Raw genomic sequence first — 26,536 nt, forward strand, 5'->3', positions numbered from 1 at the left:
ATTAGATGACAAGTTAAGTGGCACAGGGCGAATAATACATATAGAAACTAATTCCACTTTAGTTTCCAGTATTTAAAACGTTTCCTCTTTTTTTCCCCCTATATCTGAGCCTCTTGAGTTCTTTTATGTCTCTATACCATGGTACTTGAGACAATGCCTTGCTCACAACAGGTTTTCAGTAAATATTTAATAAATACCAATATATGAGTGGCTGTCCTGTGGGAAATCTCTTGCTTTAAATGTGTGAACATAGCTTTGGGACAAGCCTCTCAGATCTACGTTCAGGCAGCTTTTATTTGTGCCACCACTCAGGCAAAAGTAAGTCAATTAATCTCTCTGTCTTCGTTTCCTGGCATGTAATGTGGGAATGGGCATGAAAGCCCAAGAGGGTGTTGTGAGATTAATTAGTTAAAATGTATACCCTGCTATATAAATGCTAATTGCTGTCAGGAGCGTGGGTTGGATTTTCCAGTGACTTGGCTTTGAGGTGGCTTTGCACATTTCCATTAGGCCTCTGTGCCACCAAGCCCCAGCCTTAAGAAATCCTTTGGCTGAGGGAAATGATCATTTTGTGTTTCTCCACGTTGAGGGGCCACTTTAGAGAGGACTTCCACTCTGGAGTAAACTGGATAAGACGGGACATTATAAACAAAAAGTAATTCACTGTGCCAGTAATTCACTAAATTCCCTTTGCTGTTATTAGAGACAAATCTTTTGCATAACAGCCTTTTTCCCTAGTCTTTTTTTCGGCGAGTGCCTGCAGTGAATCATATAATTAATTTGGTATTACATGACACTCCAGCCCGTTGCCATAGATTTTATTTTCATTTGTTCATTGAATAATTTAAAAAGCTCTGACAAAATGCTCTCAGGTGGCTAGCTCAGGAAACTTAAAAAACTCACAGAACTAATTTCAAATGGGCAAATACCCCAAAGAAAATACTCAACGATGATATCTTTTTTGCTAATGTTTACTAATACTAATATGTGTGTTTTGGGTGCCTATTATAAAGGAGTCAGAGTCACTTTACAGAGATGTTCATTTAGCCCGTGAAACACTCTATAAGGGAGATGTGTAGCAGGTATAATGCTGTCTTTCCCCTTTGACACTGCATTGCATTTAGTTTGGTTGGAAAGATATTAGGTCCATGGAATCAGCCAAAATTCTTGGTGGTTGATCTGTATTTAAACTTTAGTATGAAAGAGCCTTTAACAAATGCTGATTTAAAGATAACTCTTGTTTGCTCTTGATTTTTTGTTATGTTTTGAAAGGAAAACTCTGCCTTCCTTTATTAGTCAATACTAGTTGTTGTAACAAATTACATCCTCCATTTCTCAGCTTAAACAATAGATTTGGCTTAATAGTAACAACTCCTTGAAAAGTGAGATGGCTTTGCCGATTGCTCTCCTTTGACTAATGGCAGGAATCCAGGCTCCTTCCATCTTGTGATGCTGGACTTTTTCAAAAATCTCTGGCCTTCAAGGACTCCATGGAAGGAAAAGAAAAAGAGCCTGGGCGTCTCAAGTTGCACAGCATTTCTGGCCACAGTCATTGACCAGAACCAGATCACATGGCTCCAAACCAATTGCTAAGGATTTGTAGGTTTTATTATGCGCCTGGAAAGAGAAACAGGATAAATGAACATTTAGCTAGTTTCTGCCAGTCTGCCCCGTTGATCACCAACTTTCCCGTTTCACACTTCTTCCTAAATCAGTGTGCCCGAGTACATGGCTTGTGATTGAGATGTCACACTAGCTCTCCTTTCCATCTCCCTTTTCACAGCTAGTATTCTCCTACTTTTTAAGAGAAAAATTCACCTTCCCCTTATTATCTCTCTTGCTATTCACTATTGCTTCGGGCCGTAAAGAATCACCAGGGCCAAAGTAATTATTTATATCCTTGGTGTCAGAAAGTCTCCTTTGGTCAAGGTACCATTGACCCCCAGAAGGGCTTTCTCCCTCTCTTCAATTTACCAGTGCACCTGTTAAGAGTGAACCGTGATAGCAGAAATGCGTTCTACTGGTATTCACAGCGAATGTGAATTTGAACTATGAGGTTGCGGATTTGATCCCTGGCTTTGCTCAGTGGGTTACGGATCCGCCATTGCTGTGAGCTCTGGTGTAGGTCGCAGGTGTGGCTTGGAATCCACGTTGCTGTGGCTATGATGTACACCTGCGGCTGTAGCTCCGGTTTGACCCCTAGCCTGGGAACCTCCGTGTGCTGCGAGTACGGCCCTAAAAAGCAAAAAAAAAGAAAAAAAAGAAAAAGAAAAAGAAATGTGTTCTACTGACCCAGGTTGGGGTGATATGAATTGAGATATATTGTATAGTGGGTTTACAGAAAGGATGATCCTTTTCATTTCATGGCCTTGCCTCTAAAATTATCCAAATTTGAACAATCAGAGCTCTTGAGAGAGACAGATGACTTTAGTAACAGCATAAAGAGGAGTTCCTGTTATGGCTAACCCGACTAATACCCATGAGGTTGAAGGTTTCGATCCCTGTCCTTGCTCAGTGGGTTAAGGATCCAGAGCTGTCCCTGAGCTGTGGTGTAGGTTGCAGACATGGCTTGGATCTGGCATTGTTGTGGCTGTGGTGTAGGCCAGCAGCTACAGATCTGATTTGACCCCTACCCTCAGAACTTCTATATGCTGCACATCTGGCCCTTAAAAGCAAAAAAAAAAAAAAAAAAAAAAAAAAAGGAACAGCCTAAAGAATATTTTAATGAAATGCAGAAGGCAGTAGCATCTTATTTCACCCAGACAACAAACTTAATATACTGAAGTTCTAGACTCCAGCAGCTGCAAACTGTTTCTCTCTCTTTTAAATTATACCTTGTAATTCAAAAATGAGTGATTATCATGCCAATCCATATTAATACAATTTCTAAAATTAGGAAAATAAAATCAATACTGTTTTCTTACGCTAAGTAGGTATGACTAGGATGGTTTGACGATGAAAATCACTTTTCAGATTGTACTACGTGGTAGATATTTTTTTCTGCCTTTCCTTCTCTCTTTTTATTCTAATTAATGTTTTAATTGCTTTCAAAGCAAGTCATGAACAGAAGATTTTTAAGGCCAATATATTAAAAGGTATATCAGGAGCTCCCACTGTAGTGCAACAGGATCAGTGGCATCTTGGGAGCCACTGGGATGTGGGTTTGATCTCTGGCCCCGCACAGCGGGTTAGGGATCTGGCATTGCACTAGCTTCCGCCTAGGTGGCAACTGTGGCTGTGATCTGATCCTTGGCCTGGTAGGTAACTGAATGTGCCTAGGGACAGCCAAAAATGACAAAAAAAAAAAAATACCAAAATAATTGCATTCTTTCTGTCATAATTTCCTCATTTCCACTAGTTCTCTTCTTCAGAGACAACCAGTGTTGAGTATTTTATTTCTTTTGGCATTTACCCTCTATAGTTGGCTAACCAATTTGTGTATATTGTGTGTATATTGTTATTTTTCATTTAGTCAACCCTGTGCATTACCTTTTCATTTTTAAAATTATAGTAAATGAGGATTGTCTTTCCTCAAATGCTATCCCCTTTGCTTTGCTTAATCATTCCTCTCTACATAATACTATTACAATATTTGTTTGAATCAATAATCACTAAATTAACATGTCCTCAAATATTAATGAACTGTGATTATGTTACCTTTCTTATTTTTTGAAGTTATGAATTGCTTTACTTTTACATGCTTACTCTAATTTGTATCTTTTGGTAACTATTTTCATACATTTCAGTTACCTTTCAGCGTAATTTTTCACAGTGCTAATCTAATCACATAAAACATTAGTTACACTTATTTTTTCTTTATTGGGAACATCCACTTTTTTCTATTTATACAGATTTACTATCAAGCCCTGCTGTATAGCTGTTATCCTGGGATCTCCTTCGCTGTTATTCAGGGAGTTCTTTCCTTTCTCTCTTTAATTGGATCCTCTACTCCTTGATCTCATGTTTTCCTCTTTCTTTATGTTTCTCATTTTATTGGTGCAAATGCCCCAGAAGCTTATTGATAAAGAATACAGGGGATATAAAATCACTGAGTCTTTATGTGTCTGAAAGGTTCACTTTCACACTTTATTGTTTTGTTGGGTTTAGATTCAAGATTGGAAATAATTTACCTTTAGATATATTGCTTCATTACCTTCTGGTTTCCAGGTTTGTTTTTGAGAGTTTCAAAGCCGTTCTGATTCCCAGTATTTTGCACATGATTGTTTTTTCCTCTTTCTTATTCACTGGTATTTTATATAACCTTTTCTTTTTGCACAGTTTAAAAAAAAATGTTTGTGCTGTAAGTCTCTTTTTATCCACTGTGCTGAGACAGTTGACAGGTCTTTTTAATTTAAAAGGTTATGTAGTTCTGAGATTTGTTTTTACTTTGAATTATTTAATTGAAACCTTCTTCTTTGTTTTTTGCTTTCCTTTCGGGACTTCTGTTATTAAGATGTTGAGACTCCTGGACTGGTCTTCTTGCTTTTTTGGGGGTCTATTTTCTATTTATTCTTCTTTTTACTCTGCTTTTTAGAAAATTCTCAACTTTAACTTCCAAACATATCATTTATTAAATTTTTATTTTCTCCAATCATATTTTTAATTTAAATGAGCTTTGTTTTTCTCTGAATATTCCTCCGTTACATCATTCTCTTCTTGCTTCAAGAATGCAAAAATTTTCTTATCTCTCTGAGGAAGCTAATGATAGATTTTTTTATTTCTTTTTCTTAAATAATCTTGGTTTTATCAAATTTTCTCTTACAGTGTTTCTTTGGATGTTACCTTTTATAGTAGAGATTTTTCTTAGATGTCTCAGGGCCATTTGTTCATGTTTAAGAAGAAATGATGCTGGTTAAAATCCTAAATGTGAGTGTGAGGCTTGTTAAACTTGAGCTTTTCTGTTGGATGATATGGCCGTACACATTGTTTAAAAAAAAAAAAACTTCTGACACTTGTTAGTTTGTTAGATATTTCTTCTAAAAGTGGTCATATTTCCTATAGGAGTTTCATTTGTCCTTCTGCTTAGAGGGTAAAGGTCTGGCTGTTCCTACCCTTGTTGCTCAGTGGGAAAGTTTAGTGCTGGGAGAATAGAGTTGGAGCAAAAGATGTCACTTTTTGACATAGCTTTCATCCATTATTACCATTCTCCCTATGTGCTCATTTTTAAGGTATTTGGTTGCATTCACCAGGATAGGCTAGATTATTCATATTGGTTGTAAGCAAATCCTAATCCTCTATTACTTAAAATAGCCAAACTCTGCATTTTGTCATTTATATCAAGGGAAACAAGCTTAAGGGGTCCTCAAGTCTGTACCTTCATGTTTGCCAAGGCAGAAGAAAAGGAAGCTTGGTGAAATATACTCTGGTTTTTAAAATACCTACCACAGGTAACACTCACTACATCATTTTGGCCAAAGTAGGTCACATGGCACCCTCTTACTTCAGAAGGGCGTAAAAGTACAATCTTGCGATATATCTAGGAAGAAAATCCAGAAATTTTATGTATTAAGGAAGTAATGATTACTAATCTTGGTAGCGATAGTTTCTTCTCCCGGATCATTTCTGTGTTTGCGTTGCAGATCAGTTTGTTCTACAGCTTTCCCTTTCTCATTTAGGATTTTTCAATTTTAATAGGCTAAGCTGGTCACCTCTTGTGCATTTTGATGTTGCTATTGCCTTTTCTCTTGATATTGCTATCACTTGTGGTTATGTCTTGAAAAATTACTTTAGTTTTAATGGAATTTCATAAAGGAGTGAAATTGGATGCATGTATTCAATCTGACATTTATCTGAAAAAAAAAAGCTATGGTTATAACTTATAAACTGAATGAGCTCATTCTGCAGCTTTGCAGTTTTAATGAAAATATGTTTAAAGAATGTTATGACAGATGTTTTATAAAAATATTTTATTATCAAATTTGTATTAATGTGAACAACATTTTGATCTTTCCAGTTATTTCTCTATTATATTGGATTTTAAAAGGTGTTTCTAAATGAAAGTATAGCAATTATAAATAATAGTAATTTGTTGAGTCTTAGAAAAGTCAGTCTGTTAAATGTCCTAGAGCTCTATTATTTACTTAGAAATGTATTGCTTATAAAACCTTTTGCAAGTCATAATGCTTCATATTCTTTGCTTTTATTAAAATTAAAGTAGCCACTAATTTAGTAGTTCTATCAGTCGTCTGCTACTTCAAAAATGTTGCCGAATAAGCAGTCACAAACTTCATTTAATTTACTGCACATGTGTTTTTGTTCATGCATCTATAGATTGGGCAGTTCTGCTGACATAAGTTTGGCTCAGTTGATGTCGGCTGGGCTTGCACTTGCATCTTTGATCAGCTGTAGAAGGGTCTGACAGCTATGGTTCTGGAGTCGGGGTGGGTAACTGCCGGCTGGGGTGCCTCTGTTCTACTCCCTGTAGTCTTTTATTTACAAGTAAGTGTTCCTGTGTATTTTAGTCAGTTTGGGCTGTCCAGTCTAATAGTAGTAGACACGCATTGCTAATCCAAGTTGAGATGTGCAATAAGTGTAAAAAATTAATTGAATTTTGAAGATTTATTACAAAAAAGAATATAGATATTAAAATAGCTAACTCATATTTGGGGGTGTTTGGGATATATCAGGTTTAATAAAACATTATAAAAATTAATTTCCCTACTTCTTCCAATTCCTTTAATGTGACAGCTAGGACATCTAAAATTAAATATGTGTCTTGCATCTTATTGCTACTGGACAGTGAAGATCTAGTAAAAAATTAGGAGACCAGGGGAAAATTGAAAGTCGTAGAGGGTTGTCTTTTCAGTTATAATTTTCTCCTTAGAATCTCCTTTGTCTCCAGAGGAATGAAAGTGCACATGATTTCTTTTCCAGATGAGATTCTCTCCTATACCTTGTAGGGTGCGACAGAATCAAGCTATCACATCACATCGTTGTTACCCAAGAGACAGTCAAAAGATGATAAAGGAAGGAGTCATCTCTTCACACCACAGCTATTACATGCATTTATTAGAAAAGGGCTAGTGGATATGACCAGAGAAGAGAATCCTGGAAAAGACTAGGGTTGTCCTAAGAAGATGGTGTGTTCTCTGGAGGTGAGATGATTCATCTGCCTTTTCTTTCTTTTTGATTGTTCCAGAACGCTGCGATGACTGGGGACTAGATACCATGAGGCATATCCAAGTGTTTGAAGACGAGCCAGCTCGTATCAAGTGCCCACTCTTTGAACACTTCTTGAAATATAACTACAGCACAGCCCATTCAGCAGGTCTTACTCTGATCTGGTATTGGACTAGGCAGGACCGAGACCTTGAGGAGCCGATTAACTTCCGCCTCCCTGAGAACCGCATTAGTAAGGAGAAAGATGTGCTCTGGTTCCGGCCCACACTCCTCAATGACACGGGCAACTATACCTGCATGTTAAGGTAGTTTGACCCCTGGTGGTGACCTTCTCTGTTCCTTTTCATTCGTGAACCTTTATCTGGATGATGCATGAGCTGCAAAGCTGGGAAGGGGAAGGAGGGACCATGAAGAAACAGTTACGCCTTACCTCAGTGGCTTAGCCGGGGTTCACTGAAAGAGATGTGCAGTGAAAATGGTTGTGCTTCTGAGAACATCCTCCCCAGGTGATTCCTTTTCAAACCTGAGGTACATCAAGGTTATCTAGAGATGGAGCCATGTTCATGTGTTCCCTTTCCCTGACACTGGAACCTGCCTGTACTTCTGCCTCATCTAGAGGTATATCTGTTCCTTAGACAATGAGCAGGGCAGACCGGAGGGCCCATTCATATCTGTCATTCTCGCAGCTTTTAAAGCACCGGGCACTGGGTAAAGCCTCAGGTTGCCATATAGGGGAAGGGATATTAGAGAGGCATCAAATGCACTTAGAGCAATACTTTTCTAACTTTTCCACTAAAATTCCCCTAAAAAGCAAATGAACACCAGATCTCTGGGAATCTAAGAATGTAATCCAAAACATCCTACCGTTGCTGCAAAATTTCTTTCAAATCTCCTTTTCTTCATGAAAGTCCACGTAGATTTTGAATTTTGCTTCGCACTATACCTATGTATCTTTTACAACAGATTAATGTTGCTTTTGCTGTGAACAAAAAAAAAAAAATCCTGAAAAAACTGAGGCTCTTCTGAAGAATAATCATTTTAAGGGTTAGTTCTTTGGCTCTCTCTCTCTCTCTCTTTTTTTTTTTTTTCCCCCCCCTGGAGTTTTCTTTTTAGCTTCCAGGCTTTACTTTGTTTTTTAAACTCTAATCTTGGTTGCAGAATTTTTTATTTTTTTAATTTTGTATTACTTTTTTCCTTTTTGGCTGCCCTGTGCCATAGGGAGTTCCCAGGCTAGGAGTAAGATCCCAGCCACAGTCGCAACCTGTGCCACAGCTGGGACAATGCCAGATCGTTTAACCCACTGTGCCAGGCCAAAGATTGAACCTGCATCCTGGCACTGTAGACACCACCAATACCACTGCACCACAGTATGAACCCCTGGGTTACCTATTTTTTAAAAACACAATTTCCTACTATTTAATAAGTACATTGGCTTGCCTATGGTACCGTAACAAAATACAGCATACCAGGTGGCTTAAAGATGGAAATATGTTTTCTTATGGTTCTGGAGGCTAGAATTCCAAAGTCAAGTTATCAGCAGGGTTGGTTTCATTCATCTCCTTGGTTTCTAGATGGCCATCTTCTCTCCATGTCTTCACATCATCTCCTTTCTGCGTTTTCTGTGTCCTGCTCTCCTCTTATAATGACATCAGTCGTGTTGGATTATGGCCCACCCATATGAGCACATTTTACCTTAATTACCTCTTCCAAGGCCTCTCTCCAAATATAGTCACATTCTAAGCTGCTCAACTTCAACATGTAAATTTTGGGAACACAATTCAGCCCATAATAATAGAGCTGGATAACATAACAACATAACAGAATAACCTAACAGAAAGATAGGTAATCTCAGGCTTTCTTCTGAATGCTTCTTTTCTCTCGTGGATGTTATCTGTTCTCTCCTGAAGAATTATGGCTCTGTTTTGATGAATTTAAACAAGGTTATGATTTAGTGAAAATGGACTAAGAAAAAGACTTTTAGATCGTGGCCTTGGGAGTCTCGTGTAACCTCTTAAATTCCTTCTGAGGCTTTCACCTGCCTCTTTAATTTTATTAGAGTGATGTCTAGACCAGTGTGGGGGCTTCCAAGGAGCCTGAAATACTCATGTGTCCCTTGTTTAACGTTCCAATACAGCTTTGTTATCTATACCCACCTGATAAGAAAGTTGGCCTAAATGTTCTTTGAGCTCCTCTTCATCTGTGATACTTGCTAACTCGTTAACATTTCACACATGGACTTCAGTAAATATCTGGGAAGGGGTCCTCAGTATCTTTCTTGTTGACCTTGGTCTCTACTGTGTATTCTAGTGCTTCAGGAGCTCTATTTTTTTCCCCTTAGCAACCCACTACTTCTCCAGATCTCTTTCCCAAACTCTCCCGGCCTTTTTTTATATTTTACATTATAGGGGCTAGGCTTATGGCCATTAAAACCTGAGTATATCTTTAATGTTATTTATCAATTTCTATATTGATATCTATTCCATTTACTTATCTGCCTATCTTCTACATCTCCACAGGAAATCTAGAATTGAGCTTATGGGATGGGGGCATCAGAAGATTCCTATTGCCCTATAGTGTTTCCTAAACTGAGATTGACCTTAAACTGAACCCTGTGAAATCATAGTTCTGATGTTGTTAAGGCTGTAAAGTTAAGATTCTTCCTCCATTATTTTACTGCTTATATTCTTGCTCCAAAACTTCTATTAAGATAACATCTAGATTTGAATACGGAGCTAGAAAAGTCAGTCCAGCCATTGTTCGTCACTTTGTTTTTGTAGTCAGAAAACATACCTTGTTAAGCTGAAGTGTATAACTTCTATAATTTCCACCTATAGAATACTTCTACTTAGTAGACCTCTTGTTATTTGCAGGTAAAGCTCATGCCTTCCAAGCTCCCTTTCCACCTTATCACCATTGTCACAAATCAACTTTAAACCCTCACTCCTTCCATCTTGGGGAGGGTAATGGATTCCCCCACACCTTCCACTGGCTTTAGGTTTAATTCATGAGTTATTGAATATGTGATATGTATTAAATAGAAATCACAAAAAAGGGTGGGCAGTGAATAACCCATTTACATATCACCCTGAAAAAAACCACTTATTTTTATTATCTATGTTCCCTTTATTGTTTACCTATATATTGCATCTATTGAATGAATATTTAGTGCCTAATGAAAGTTTAGACACTGTATTAGATGCAGGAAATAAAAGAAAACACATATGGTCCTGTCCTTGTTTGAACTGTGGTCAGTTCAATGAAGGAATTGTCCAAGATGTTAAGAGAATGAGAGACCTAATTTAGGTATGAAGTGTGTAGAGGATGGCAAAGACCACCTAGTCAAAGGCGGAGCGATGGGAAAAGAAGAACCCTCCAGGTGGATAAAACAACTTATGTAAACATTAAAGATATAAATACAGTTCCCCAGCCATCTTAATGCATTTTACATGTTTATTGGTTTTTTTCTTTATGCCTGATCTTGTTTAATGGATGTGTACAACTTTGGATGGTTGTACCATGATTTTCTTTATAATGTTCCTTTTCGTGGATTTTTCTGTTGATTCCAATATCTTCGTTGCTGAAGTAGCACTGGATGGGCATATTTGATCATGCTATCTCTCTCTTCTCACTTTCCCTTACGTCTATCATGTGAAAAAAATCTTCAGAAATAAGATTACTAGGGAAAAAAGCTAAGATTACTAGGGAAAAAAGCTAGATTACTAAGGGAAAAATAGTACTGAGTATTATTGAGAGCATTTTAAGGGTAAAATTAAACATATATGAATCATATTTATTTATAATGTATACATATAAACATTATACATACAGGCATAGGTATGTTTAGGAATATATGTAAAAATGAAAATATTTTAGTCTCACTAGTAGTTAATTGTATCTGTTTTTATTCTTTGATGTCAACTGGTATACCTCTGTAACACATTTAATTGTTACAAGAATTTAATATATAAATAAAGTTTCAATACATAGCAGTACTTCATTCAGCTCATTGTCATGTATTTGCTGCATCAAAACGATTGCAAATGAGACTGCCCATTCATTGCATTTTTTTTTTTCTTTTCAGGAATACCACATATTGCAGTAAAGTTGCATTTCCTCTGGAAGTGGTTCAAAAAGATAACTGCTTCAATTCTCCCATGAAAGTTCCAGTGCATAGACTGTATTTAGAATATGGTGTTCAGAAGATCACTTGTCCAAATGTAGATGGATTTTTTCCTCCCAGTGTCAAACCAACCATCACTTGGTATATGGTAAGCAAACTAGAGGACATTTACCCTCTCTAAGATGATAACGATTATTTATTAACATAAAAACCAATATTTTTCTCATCATTATTTCTTCCTTAATAACTTTAAACAGATTTTTTTCTGCTTCCTCACCTTGTATCATTTTAAAGGAAATGGTGGAGATGTTTTGCCACAACCCACCATGTCTTAAACTATGTCCACTGGACTACCGGAACTACCCGGTTTCTGTTAACTTCCTATGAAACACAATCTCAGAAATGTTGCCCACTTCTAAGGGAAGTCAGAAGCTGCTAATTCATCTGGTGAATTTCAACTCTTTGGTTCATCCATACTGCATTTTATCACTTATATATGTTTTCATTTTTGCTCTCCTTTGTGGACACAGTCCATTTGAAGACCCTTTCACATTTGAGAGCTTTAGGAAGTATTTAATCAAAAATGAAAGTGTTGAAAGATAGCACTTGTGGCAGCAGCAGAGTTTTCTGATCTCTTCAAATATCCACCTGAGCCAAAGCCAAAAACTCCCGGACAACATTTAAAACAAAACTCAGTGACAAGTTATCTGAATCACTTTCTTTTCTTTTTTCTTTTCCTTTTAGGGACACACCTACAGCATATGGAAGTTCCCAGGGTAGGGGTCAGATTGGAGCTGCAGCTGCTGCCTACGTCACAGCCACAGCAATGCCAGATCCCAGCCGTATCTGCAACCTACACCACAGTGCACAGCAATGCTAGATCTTTAACCTACTGATTGGGGGCAGGGATCAAACCCGCATCCTCATGGATACTAGTCAGGTTCATTACCACTGAGCCACAGCAGGAACTCCCAAGAATCACTTTCAATAAAGCAAGTGAGATAAGTCACCAATGTGATCCATGTAGAATTAGTGTCTATAGGAAAGGAAATGTAGTATCTGGCAGGCTTGAGAACAAGAGAGCCCCCCAGAAGCCAGTGGTGCTCACTGAAAAGTATGATGAACCAATTTGGGAATAGCAGCTAAAACTAGGAGGGGTTTTGTTCTCTGATAGTGAGTCAAGAGGGCCTATAGCAAGACATTCTGAAGGAACTGGAATAGTTCTAGGTTCTCGGAACTGTGAAAAACAACCACCCACACTGAGAAAAAACTGGGAGTGGAATCAAAATAAACAGGATCAAGACAATGTGGAGGAAGGAAAGAGAGCTGGCTGAGATTGGAGGAACAGAACAGAGTCAGGAAATCTTAAGACCTTAGATTTGAAGAGGGATTTCTGTGAAGTTGAATAATCCTGCCAATTCCTAAAGCTCAGAAAAAAAAAACTAGTTTTACAAAATAATAAGCAACAAGAAGAATCAAGATAAAATCTCATTTAAAATTATAAGAAAAAAAGGAGAATATGAAATAGAATAACATTTATATATAAAAAAATAAAGCATGCCAGAAGAACATATCATTACCTACTCTTTAAAACATGGGCATGGGAGTTCCCTGGTGGTTCAGCAGGTTTAGGACTCAGGTCACTGTTGTGACTCAGGTCACTGCTGTGATGCAGGTTTAATCCCTAGCCTCAGAACTTCTGCATGCTGTGTGTGAGGCTGAAAAAAGAAAAGGGGCACAAAGTTATTGAGAAGAGATAAATGATGGGAAAGAATCACAAATAAATAAGACAAAAAAGTTCAGAAATTATATAACTTGGTAAAAACATAAAATAAATTATTTCAGAAATAAAGCTAAACTAAGAGGAACATGACAACAAATGAACACAACAAATAATGCCTTAGGATGAAAAGAAAATGGAAGGGAGAAAAAATTAATCAAAAACAAATGATGAATAAAAATAAAAAGGTTAGAATGGATATACCAATATCATATAAAGTAGTCCCTAGGATGCTTACTATTATGAGAGCTAAGGCTTCAGAATAAACAGAGTCCATTCATCAATAAGGCCTAAAAATAATAAAAACGGAGTTCCTGTTGTGGCTCAGGGTTAATGAACTGACTAGTATCCATGAGGTTGCAGGTTCAATCCCTGGCCCCACTCAGTGGGTTAAGATTCTGGCATTGCCCTGAGCTGTGGTGTAGGTCGCAGATGCATCTGGGATCTGGCGTTGCTGTGGCTGTGGTGTAGGCCAGCATCTGCAGCTCCAATTTGACCCCTAGCCTGGTAACTTCCATATACTGCAGATGCGGCCTTAAATTAAATTAAATTAAATTAAATTAAATTAAAAAAAGCAATTAATAACAATGTTTCAAAATACATGAAAGAAAAGTTGACAAAATCAAAAGAAATAAGCAATTCCATAATCCTAGTTGAAAATTTTAGCATCTGTCTCCATTTAAGCCATTAATGAAATGACAGTACTAACTTTAAGAGTTTTCCATTGGCCAAAAATGGACCAATTTAAGCACTAGTAAGTATATTGACTGCGATAGGTTGACTCTCATAAATTAAGTTTAAATCCATAAGTTCATAATGATACTTCAAAATATTTAATTGGCCACATTTGGATGATGATGGGAATAAATACGTTATCTTGAAAATATAGTTAAAGGGGTAAAATCAAGGTTTTATTCTTCATTTTCTATGGGAAATGTATCTCGAGTAATGAAATAGGGCAGGAAAGTGTGTTTTTATAAAAGAATGTAATCACTTTGCAAACCCCAGTGAATTACTAAATCTGAGCATTATGCATCAATGACTGCTAATATCATAAGAAGAGAAATAGCCAGACATCTTCCTTCTAATGAAAGAACACAATATTACCTATAATTGTGCCAAATGGATTAAATCTGAGTCTGGATCCTACCACTATTTTGCAGGAAATATAGAGAACAGAGAAATGTATTGATTTGAACCAAGAGTTTGCAATCAGCAAAATCTAAATTGTGAGAAACCTTATAGGCTAAATATCTTGGGTTATTCAACAGATAAACTGTAAGAAAAAGAAAGGCATGAAGTGGGAATGTAGAGATTACAAGTAACATAAACCACATTTAAAACACTGTAATGGACAAGACTCTAATGTCTAAGGATGCATATATGATAAAATTGTAAATGAAAACAAGGGAGTGATTATTTCAGGAAAGTATAGATAGTTGCTACTTTGGAGGGTGGTAAAAAAGGTGTAATTGGCATGGGACACTCAGAAGATTTTCAAGGGTGACTGGCCATGTTCTATTCCTGGACCTGAGTGGTGGTTACAAAGAAATTTGCTTTATGCTAAATAATTAACTCATATATGTTTTGAGTGTTTTTCGTATGATGCTTTATTCCGTAATAAATTGATTAAAAGGAAGGGAGATAGGATGGGGAGACAGAGAAGAGTGATTTAAGATATATAATAACTAGTTGCAATGTATGGACCTTAATTGGATCATGTTTTATTCAAACAAACTATAAAACAAGTTATGAGAATGTCAAGGAAATATGAATGGAGACAGAATGTTGATGACATCGATGAATTATCAATTACTTTTTAAATTATGATAACGGTAATGTAGTTAAGTTCGCAGAAGGGCTCTTGTCATTTAGAAATACACACAGAAATATTTACAAATGAAATTAAATAATATCTTTGATTTCTTTGAAATAATATTGGATGCAGTGAATGGGTATAAATGAAATAAGACATAGCCTGAATTGGTATTTTGTAGCCTAGCTATGAGTACAGGGAATACTGTATGTTCTCTCTACAATTGTAATTTTCCATAGTAAAAAGGATTAAAAGAATTATGTTAACAATTTTACATCATTTAAGTGTAATATATCTTCCAGATGAAAGAAATATGTGCATCTATTTATTTGCAGTAAGGTCTCTCATTTCTAATGAGACCCTATTCACTTTTTCTACATACAGTATTTTTTTTGAATACTTTATGGTTTAAAAAATAATTTTATTTTCACGTACATGCTATCATTTTTTCCTCATGCCTCTCCTATGCCTGGAACATCCTCTTTGCCTTCTTAAGAACAAATCAAATTCTACCTCTTCACAAAATGTTCCCTGTTCTCTCCAGCTAAAAATAAATTTTCCCTTAGACTCCCATTGCAATTTATTTGTGCTGTTTCAATGTCACTTTTCACTTCCTTTATTGTTTTGTAGTCATTTATTCATGTATATATTCAAGACATATTTGTTGAAAATCAACTGCGTTCCAGGCAATATGTCACGTGTTTGGGAAGACATGGTAATGAATATGCACTATACGCCCTGCCCAAGGTAGTCCCAAAGGACCTTAGAGTTTAATTCAAACAAGTTTATAAATGCAGTTTCTCATTTGTATCAAAAAGTAGAATTTTCAATTCTACCAGAGTGTCAAAGCAGATCTATTATTGGATTTAAGAAAAGGGACATACTTGCATGCATGTGTTCTGCAAGACTGGTATTTTTCATGGGCAAAGTTATGCCATATCCATCTCTGTTTCTCCAGTGATTTCCAGATTTCTGGATTTTGAACTGGACCAATGTCTGTGCTATTAACCAAGATATCAAAGAGCAGAAGAGGAGCAAGTTTTGATAGCAAGTAATGAATTTAGATCATGTCATCTCAAGTTTGACTTGTCTGTGTGACATCTAGGTGGCAATGACCAATAGGTAGTGGTTATATGTGTTTGGGTATGGAGCATATAAGAAAAGTCAAATCTTGTGAGAGAGAACTGGATGAATCTATGAGATTATTGAAGCCCTTAGGAAGGAAAAATAAAGTAAGAAGAGAAAAGGGCTAAGATTGAAATCTGGAGAGAATGTTTATGGGGTGAATGAAAATAGAAAGCCTGGAAAGAAGACCAAGAAAAAGTCATTGTGGTAAAACCATCACCATGGAGGATACCCAACAATGTGCAGGTGGCTAAAGAGGATAACCAGTAACCAGCTGTCCTTTCTATTCTCCGATTATGGAAAGGTTGCTACTGATGTGTGTCATACTGCTTATTTTCTTTCTTTCTTTCTTTCTTTCTTTCTTTCTTTCTTTCTTTCTTTCTTTCTTTCTTTCTTTCTTTCTTTCTTTCTTTCTTTCTCTCTCTCTCTCTCTCTTTCTTTCTTTCTTACTTTTCTTTCTTTTCTAGGGCCACACCCGCAGCATATGGAGTTTCCCAAGCTAGGGGTCTAATTGCAGCTGTAGCCGCTGGCCTACATCACAGCCACAGCAACATGGGATCCGAGCCACGTCTATGACCTACACCACAGCTCACGGCAATGCTGGATCATTAGCCCACTGAGTGAGGCCAAGGATTGAACCCCCATCCTCGTGGATACTAGTTGGGCTCATTACCACCAAGCCACAACGGGAACTCCAATACTGCTTTTTATTTTTTTACATTTTGGTAATTGACTGTCACCTTTACTCCAAAGAGTGTTGCTGTTTGGGGAACAAAACCGGGGTTCTTGTTAGCTCTTTTTTCTATCACTGTGTAGCAATGCTATTATTTTTTGCTTTCAACCTTCTACAGTCACTCCTTGCATCCACCAAAGTATTTTAGTCCTGCTTTCAGCTGTTATCAACCCTACCTTGACACTAGAAATGGTCTCTTTTAATAATACAAATAACTCTATAAGAGTGAAAACACATTAATCCATTCCATCAAATTTGCTTTCCTGGTAGCAGAAAGATGGAAACCAATGAACTGAAAGAGGAAAAGGGAAACTAACATTTCTTTCCGTTTATTAGTCGAATACATTGTGCTAGGTACTTTCAATGTTCTCAAATATAATAGTCATCACAACTCTTCAAGGTAGACATCATCCTTTTTATAGATTAGAAAACAGATGTTGAGAGACACAAACAATAGTTGTTAATATTTATTAAGCACAGGGATTCTTACAAATGCTTTAATACTTTCACTCAATTATCTCAACATGAAGTGGACTCTCTTCTGTTTTCTACATTTTATACTCAAGGAAACTGAGATGTAGAATAGTTGAGTGTTTTGTCCAAGGTCACAGTGATTGCTCCAAGATTCAACACTATGAAATCTGTATGAAGATCTTATAATTTCACATTATCTTATGTAATTTATTAAAAACAATCCAGCTCATAATAGGATAATCTGGGATTTCAGGCCAGTTCTGTGTGGTTTCAAGGCTCATGCTCTCCAGAAATGACACAGAGAGGGTGCTCCAGTCTCTACGTTCCAGGGGTCTGGGCACCTTGAAGAGCAGGGGAAACTTTGAGTTTAGACTGGGTTGTAGGTTGGACAGTGGAAGATAAGGAAGCCCGTGAAGAGAGTGGCCTGCGACATCAGAGGGAGATCAGAAAAGCTGAGATTGGAGAGAACAGGAAAACTGAATTTTCTATTTCAGAATCTCAGGGAAATGGGGCAGGACTGAACTTTCCCCCTCTGCAGGTCTTCTCTTTCTGCTGCTGTCTTCTACATGGCAAGGTTTTCTTCATTCAGGGCCCAGAGTTCACAGTTCTCTAATTCGACAATCTTGTGAGTGAAACTGATGTTCAGTAAGTGTTTGTTGAGTAAGCCAGGATTGGTAACTAGCCTGGAGAACAAACCATGGTTTGTAAGTGATTAACTGAATTTCACATAGCCAGCTTCTGTAAGAACTTGTGTAACATGATGTGTGTATAAATTGGAGGCGACCTGTTTATCCACAGGTCCTTCCAAACATACAGTAGTAATGATCCAGGTAAGTGTGATCCTGTTGTTTTTACTATGATTATTAAATTTATTCAGAAACCTGAGATTTTAAATATGGCAAGCCATTTTCACTTTCTTATCACTGGATTCTTTGTTTCTCATTGTTGTGCTTGACTACTTGACTTCCCCCCTCCAAAGACACTTACTGAACCTCAGAAGGACCACTTTATTGGGTGCTTTGGAGAGTACATTTTATAGCAGCTGCTGAAATGCTCTTACCTGCTTATTTAGCAGAATAGATGTCAATCTGGATATCAATTTGCAAAAAAAAAAAAAAAAAACCTTGGTTAGCCTTTTCCTCAGTGTGATCATCAAAATTGCTGTTTTTCATCCACTTCTAATTTTTAGTGTGAACCTAATCAGGATTGATCAAATATTGTTTATAATCTCTCACAGAAAATGAGAAAACCTTTGCTTTTCTGTGACCGAGTGCTATGAGCTAAGCACATTCTGAAACCGTTCCAGGCTCGGGCTTCTTGTTGGCATAGTGCATATTGTTGGGAAGTTAGTCCAAGGTCTATGTAGTAGACTTTATTTACTTATTTATTTATTTATGATTTGGTTTTTAGGACCATACCCGCAGCCTATGGAGGTTCCCAGGCTAGGGGCCTGATCAGAGCTACGGCTGCTGGTCCACACCACAACCACAGCAACGCCAGGTCCAAGCCACGTCTGTGACCTACACCACAGCTGACAGCAATGCCGCATCCTTAACCCACTGAGCAAGGCCAGGGATTGAAACCGCATCCTCTTGGATCCTAGTTTGGGTTTGTTAATCGTTGAGCCACAAAGGGAACTCCCCATTAGGCTTTATCTTTAAAGTGCTTGTTTCATTTTGATCTGATAACTTAGTTTCGTTAGTTCTTTATCACTTTCCTTTCTTGCAGTCCCTATATAGTGACTTTTGAACCTTTGGTATAAAGGAAGTGTGTATCATATTGTCTTTCCAAACCATCTGTGTTTAACTCTATGTATGCATATATATGCACAACATTTTACAAATAGTTTCAGGGCTTCTGAGGACTCAAGATTCATCTTTTAAACTTCAACTCAATTCAAATATCTGTGAAGCTTTGAGGCTCAGTTAGGCTGAAGGAATCACCCTCTCTATATTTTGATAGCACTTAATTTATATCTCATCTTTGTTACTATAATGATTGCATTTCTCTCTTCTGTGCTACGTAGTGTCCTCTCCCTTATGCTTTCCCCTAAATGTTAAGCGCATATTGCAAAACCACATTTTTGCATTTAGGAATTGATTAAATAATTGAATGAATTAGATTGGACTACAAAACTCTATGGAAATAAGAGCCATTCCCGTTTTTACTGGCTACTGTATGCCCAGCCTCTAACATGTGTCTGGCACATAGGAGGGATTTTGTAAGTATTTGTTGCATAGGCATTAGATGATATAGTTCCGCTCATACAATGTGACTTGCATATAGAACTCATGGAGTCTTTGTAAACAAGTGCAGTGTATCTTATAACAACTTAATCTTGGAAGCAAAAGGGTCAATAGATATTTCTAACTGTTATGATCTTTGTATCTCAGTTTAACTCTTTTTGTCCTTACTCCTGCTTTCTCTATCCATCCTACAACTCACCCATCCTATGTCTTATAATTCTCTGTACGTCTTCTCATTATCATTTGCATATTGTGTGAGCTTGCAGCTCCATGTCTTTGCTTCTCTCATTCATATTTTTGCTCATGCAACACCAATGGATTGAGCATTGACCACATGCCCAGTATTGGGCAAGTTGCTGGCCCTGCAGATGTAGTACTTATCCACCTCACCCTACCCCCATACAAGTAAATTTTCTAAAGATAAGCATGGAAAGAGATAATTAGAATAAAGTTAGTTAAGTACTAACAGGGAGTTCAAAAGCTGTAAGAGTGAAGGGAAGTTTTTTATATGTTTTCCTGTTCTCCATGTCTCCCCTTCTCCTGAATAGCTGTTAATATTCTACTTATCCTCTAAGATCTAGTTTAGATCTTCTTTCTCCATGAAGATTTTCTAAATGTTTTCTGTTTGGTCTTCTTCCCCTACTCCCCCGCCCCCCAATATGCCTTTCATCGTATTTGTTGCAATCCTCCACTCGACTGCATTATCTATGTGTTGAGAACTGTGTCTTTTCCATTCTTGTGCCTTAACAAACACAGTTCTTTAAAATTTAAAAGTTGTATAGATTTATTGCATGGGAATATTTGTTCTCATTCGATCATGACATTCCCCCACCCCCACTCCATAGCTCACCACGTGATTTATTTCCTCTGAAGGATTTCAAAGTCAAGTCTTGGGCTGTTCTTCACCTATATGCTGTGGTAGGTTGTCATGGCTACCATTATGTGGTTGAAAAGTTGCTCTCCTGCTTAACTTCTCTCTTTTAAATTCAGAATGAGGAACTAATGGGTCAACTGAATGAATGACTTGTCTTCTAGTCAAACAAGGGTTTGCTTCATAGTGGAATCCACTTACTGTTAACCCATTTCTTGTATTTGGCAACATCATTTTTTGTGGTGGTTTTTCCCCTTTGGGTATTTAGATCTCTGTTCGTATCTTTTTTTTTTTTTTTCTCCCCCTGGGTTCCAAATAAATGATTTTAAAGTCATCATAAGATTTGCAGGATTTATTTTCAGGAATAGTTTATTATGTTTAAAAGTATCCTTTGTGTCTTGGATACATGAAGGGCCTAGAGAAGCAGCTGCTTTTAAGTAGAGAGAGCTCATCAGACATTACAGGTTAAAGTTAATGGGTATTTAGAGTTCAGCGATGCCCTAAAGCTACCAAACCACACACGTGCACACTTAGAATATAAAATGTTTTCTTCCTTTCCTTTTCTAACAGGCTAAAAGTCTAATGGCTTTGATTTTTTTTTCTTTTTGTAAAAACTAGTTAATTTTGAATGGTCAGATTTTTCTGACTAGAAGATTAGACCCCAAAGTTTTCAGTTACTTTTGATGGAATATTCCTCCATTTGAAATATTTTTCTAGACAGCTCAGCTCCAAGAAAAACCTGTCCTTAGCCCACATTTTTATCCTACCTCATAGAAGGAAGGGAAAATCCCAGAGAACTGACTTCAGCACTGATACAGAGGCCCAATGATAGTCTTAAGCATATTCAGCTCAAATTTTAAGTTCATCCTCATGAGTCTATAGTAAGATGAAAAGAAAGGGGAAACTCAGAAGAGATCAACACACATCTGTTTGTACCATTTCCCTTGCTATTTAGATGTGTCAGATTCCATTTCTCTGTTAGTGATAAGTTCATGAGGGCTGACTCTTAGTTCAGTGTTATACTCTCAGAATTTCAAGACATGCCTGGCTCATGATTTATTAATTAACACTCAGTGGCGAGTGAATGAATGAGAAAGCATTCTTAAAATGCTTTAAGTCAGAAGCATTTCTTTATATTTGTAGCATATATTATGACTCCGAAAATCATGTGTTTTAAATAGTTTTTACATACATGATACTTGGTGAGTCAAAAACAAAAGCTTTTTTTTCAGCATTTTCTTAAGAAGTATTGTTAATAAGTTTAGTATTAATAACTGACTTCACATCCTGAAAAGTATGCTTTTCAATTTACCACTAATTGCAAGAACTGGCCTCATAGAGTGATAGCCACATCACACTATTAATATAGGGGCTGACCCCAGGTATGGCAAGACCGCAGTGTAGGACAAGGAGACAGAGTCATGCGGGATTAAGAGTAAGGGCCTCAAAACATGTAAATATAAATTCAAATTCCAGTTCTGACACTGCTTGGCCCTGTGATAACGGCAATCGCTTAACCTTCCTAGGCCATTGTATTTTCATCCATAAAATAGCCATCAGAGCATTCGAGACTTGCAAATTTGGAATCGGGATTGGATGAGGTGATAGAGTATACCTAAGTGTCTCAGTACAATTTTTTCAGCCTCAAGTAACAGCTGAAAATTGATGTTCATTCTTGGTTAAGAAACTAGTGAAAGGCCTTTACTCAGCTATCTAAAAAGCTGAGTTTTGGCCCTGCACTGTGTTATCTAGATTATCTCCTTATCTGTCTCATTTGTTTTCCACATGTAAAACTAGAGCATACTTAATCTGATCTATCTGCTTCATAGCAATTTAAGAACTTCTAAGCTAACAAATGAGAGAGGAAAATAGCTTTGAATTGTTTAAATGAAAATTTCCATCAAAATCAAATAGACCTCTGTAGTTAGTCTAAATTCAGTTTAAACCAAATCTCACATAAATTTATTATAAGAGGACAGGACTTTGTGGCCTTATCCTTTGTGACAGCCTAAGATCATTGTAATATTCTGTTGATGTGACAAGTGCTAGAAGAACACCACAAGGTGTACGGATACGTTTTATTCATAAAAGTAACTTAACTGAGTATATATCACTTCCTCTTGAGGATCATCTCCATGAATCAAAAGTTTAGTACTATTCTTCAAAGATGCTATTTCCCGTGTCAAAGAATTACAAAATGTACCTCGATGTAACTGTCATATTTCAAAACACATGCTCCAGGAATTGAAGCAAGAAAACCTTGAGTACACAAGAATTAAAGTTAAATACGTGAACACGGGAAACTGAAAGTACAAGACGGTAATAGATTCCCAGAATTTTAAAAGATCTAAAGGACCTTAGAGATAACTCAGTTCTTTTTGTTGTAGGTGATGCATTGATTTTTAAAAGAAAAACAAATTTTTCTAAAACTTAATGTTCAACACATATTTTTGTCACATACGATGTATTAATTTTTTTTTCTTTAAAAGAAAAAAATAAAACAATATAGCCAATTAGTGGGGCCGCGAGATACGAAACAGGATTCTAGTTATGTTGAATGAGATATTTCAATCTCAAAATTTAAAAAAATTGACAAAGCCATATCAAAATATGGGTTGGAACAGAAATAAACTCTTAACTCTTGATTAGACACAAAAATATACTTTATTTTTAAATTCTGGAGTCTGTACTATTTGATTGTAAAAAAAAAAAAATGGTAGAAGTTTGGAAATAACTGATACTGTAATTCAACAGAGTGATCAAGAATGACAAAACCAGACATCTAAAATGGGACCAAGTTTGTCAGAGTGATTATATTGCTGAATTAATGTAATCAGAGAAGACATTTAGTCAAATAAAAAAAATAATTGTTTTTAAATCACAGGGCATGCATTTACTTAAGTTGCCTTAATCATTTTTTAAAATATTAACCTTGCTTTACTATTAACTTCAAAATCCCAGACTTTGAATACTTTGAGACAGGAAGTTTGTGCTTTTGAATTATATTTCAGTTCAGAATTTTAATTTTCCTCATGTAAAAAAGATAATGAGATGTATTGTATTCATTCTTTGCAGAGACATCATCAAATATTTGCCCATAATAGTTTTATAAAAAGTGTAGCCAGCATAGATATTTGTATGTTCTGTGCAAAATTAGATGTTCGTGCATATGTATATATTTTCTACGCGTGTATCTAAGTAGTAATCTTTTTTTCCTTTGCTTCTTCTTAGGGCTGTCATAAAGTACAAAACTTTAATAATGTAATACCTGAAGGCATGAACTTGAGTTTTCTCATAGCCTTGGTTTCAAATAATGGAGATTACACATGTGTTGTTACATATCCAGAAAATGGACGTACTTTCCACCTCACCAGGACTCAGACTGTAAAGGTGGTAGGTAAGCACGATTTATACTAAGTGCACACAACAAAAATGCAATAATTTTGTTTAGGCTCTAAATAGTTTATTACAAATAAGTGTATAAATTATAAAAGAAAAGAGGCTTATCTTTTTTATTTGCTGACCTGTTCCTCAGCAATTCCATGTATTTAGTAGGCATTCAATAGCTCTTGTTCTACTGAATGAATACCTGAATGAAGTAAAGGCAGCTTGGGGCGGGGGGGAAAGTGCCAGACATATCTTGTTCAAATTATACCATTGCTACTTATTAACATAATGATTTATCTGTACTCTGGAAGTACAACTACCTAATATTTAGCATCATTGATAATATTAGAAATAATATACTTATTATGCTAATGAACTTGCAGGCAAGCAATAGAGACTCAATGAATAGTAGTTACTATTATTGTCAAAAAAGTATCTTACTTGAATTAAGTAAACCACTTCTTTTTGTGTCCTGGAACTCTTGTAGCTAATGCTGAAGCTGTTTGCTAGCAGTATTCAACCACTGCTGTGCTTTAGGGGTAAGAAACTAGAGAAGTAGAAAGGACAGTATTTAAGCAGAGCCAACAGATGCCTATCAAACCTAGAAATCAAGAGAATCAGTGTTGGGGTAGGTGGAATTTAGAGGAGAGCCCTGAAGACTACTGTGCTCACTGTATTAAAAATGACAACATATCAGAGTGATGTTTCTTCATACTCCATCTTTTAATAGATGGAAACATTGAGGCCCAACAACAGAAAGTAACCTGTTTAGAAAAGCTCCCTGAGTTAATGGAAAAAGTCATCCTAAATCCCAGGCTTCTGGAGTTCCCTGGTGGCTCAGCAGGTTAAGGATCCAACATAGTTACTGCTATGGCTCAGGTTCATCCCTGGGCCAGGAATTTCTACACAACCACATGACATGGCCAAAAAAGAAAGAAAGAAAGAAAAATTCCAAGTTTCTGCCTCTTCTGACACCAGATTCAGGATAATTTTTTAAAGGTATTTTAACACAGAGCAGATAAAATTCAAATCAAATGACTTTTTAATCACTTCCCTTTCTTTGCTTCCTGTTAGAATAATGCTAAGTTGAGGACTAATTCAGAAGAAAAATCAGACTAAATTTAGAATCTAACATGAATAAATTTTAGAAACCAAATGAATAATACAACCACATATTCATCTTGGTAATCGTTTTTAATATATATCCTTTAATAGAAAGTTGGGAAGTGGCACACATAGTCACCTTGATTGATAGAAAGAGCAATGACAGACACAGATGTGAGGGGTGTATTTCTTTTCTAACTTTCAAGCAATCCAAGTTTGTTTTTAAAAGCTATGAAGTGCTGAGTACTTATGATATGCCAGTAAGATGCTTTAATATCCATTACTTAACTTAATGTGCATTACTTAATTTAATCCACGTAATGAATCTGTGAGGTGAGCTTAATTACCCTCATTTTTAGAGTTGAGGAAAATTAGCTTTTCAAAGATTAAGTAAAACGACAGAGTCATCTGGTTAGTGTATGGCCAAGTCAAGTTTAGAACCCTGGTCATTAAATCTTTGAAGCTTCTACTCTTAAACACTACATTATTAAGTCCCTTCAGAGCATCTTTCTTTCAGAATGGAGTGTCCTTTCCTTTGGGAATATAGGATGTTATAAAGGGCAGCAATCCTATGCGTGAACATTCAACTGATAACATGTTGACTTTACAATTGTGATTTGGAATTTTCCACTTCCTTGTTCGTTAACTAATACACACTTATTTAACCAGTTCCCCTACTAGACATTCCAGGCATGTTGAAGAGAAATAAGTAGAAAGGAAACAATTGAGTAAGACTTGCAATCGATTAATTACTATGTGGTATGAAAAAGCTGTCTATATCATATAGGCTTTGGAAAGCAAAACCACTGAAAATATGTTCTGTCTTGAAACATGAAGGATATTCAACATATTTTTCCTTTGTTTGCTTGCTTAAAATGAAAGAAGTGTTGTAACTGACGGCATATTGAACTGTGTGCCCTCTCAGGAATTGACCAGCTGTGCCAGGAAGTTGGGCAATGCTTCACAGAAGAGCAGATTTTTGAAATGCATTATGTGGAATAAAGGCAAATGTGATTTGACACCATCTCCCTTTGTTCTTTCCTCTCTATCACAGGCTCTCCAAAAGATGCATCACCTCCCCAAATCTATTCACCCAATGATCTTGTGGTCTATGAGAAAGAACCGGGTAATTATAGCTGTGTCTCTGAATATTGGTTAGATTCTCCTAATTACAAGGAATAAAATGCCACTTAAGTTAACAGGAGAGACTAGAGGGCTATTGTAATTGAATTGAAACTGAAGCATTGTCAGAAGCCAAGTCACCTCTGGGGATTAGCTGCTTCATTGATTTCCTGAGCAGCTCAGGAATTCTCTGCTTGTCTCCTGGCAGAGGCCCCCCTTTGCCTCTGTGAGCAGTTTTCCTCTCTTGACTAGTAATTGCTATTGATACAGACTTTGGCTTCATCAGGGGCTTTGATTTACCAAGACTACAGCATGAGCACAGGACATCCTTTAAACTTCTACCAAGGGGCAGGGGTGGAAGTGGAAGCAGAATTGTGACTTCAACAGGCAACAACTGATGGGACTGACACATCCTGATTCAGAACACCATCGAATGTGTATTCTGTCTCTCTGGGTCTCCTTTTAGCTTTCATAATTTTTCAGTCTAGACAAAAATCATTTGTAAGTGACCAAATAAGGCATAATTTGTCATTCTTCTGACTTAAAGTCTCTCACAGTTATGTAGAAAGCCATAGAAAAAATTAACATTCTCTATATTATATCCTTCCCAGTAAAGTCATTCCACACCCAAGGAAAGAT

At 36.7% G+C, this 26,536-nt stretch overlaps 1 protein-coding gene across 3 annotated transcripts in view; it reads left to right on the forward strand.

Annotated features, from left to right (window-relative positions):
• IL1RAP (interleukin 1 receptor accessory protein) overlaps positions 1 to 26,536 on the forward strand; it is a 136,212-nt gene that overhangs the window by 76,966 nt on the left and 32,710 nt on the right. For all 3 annotated transcript variants that reach the window (XM_047788801.1, XM_047788791.1, XM_047788783.1), the window contains exons 3-6: positions 7,139 to 7,424; positions 11,201 to 11,387; positions 23,516 to 23,681; positions 25,830 to 25,901. In XM_047788801.1, the coding sequence (XP_047644757.1) occupies positions 7,139 to 7,424; positions 11,201 to 11,387; positions 23,516 to 23,681; positions 25,830 to 25,901 (711 nt within the window). The remainder of the gene's footprint in view (positions 1 to 7,138; positions 7,425 to 11,200; positions 11,388 to 23,515; positions 23,682 to 25,829; positions 25,902 to 26,536) is intronic.

Source organism: Phacochoerus africanus, chromosome 1 (genome assembly GCF_016906955.1).
Source record: "Phacochoerus africanus isolate WHEZ1 chromosome 1, ROS_Pafr_v1, whole genome shotgun sequence".
NCBI lineage: Eukaryota > Metazoa > Chordata > Mammalia > Artiodactyla > Suidae > Phacochoerus > Phacochoerus africanus.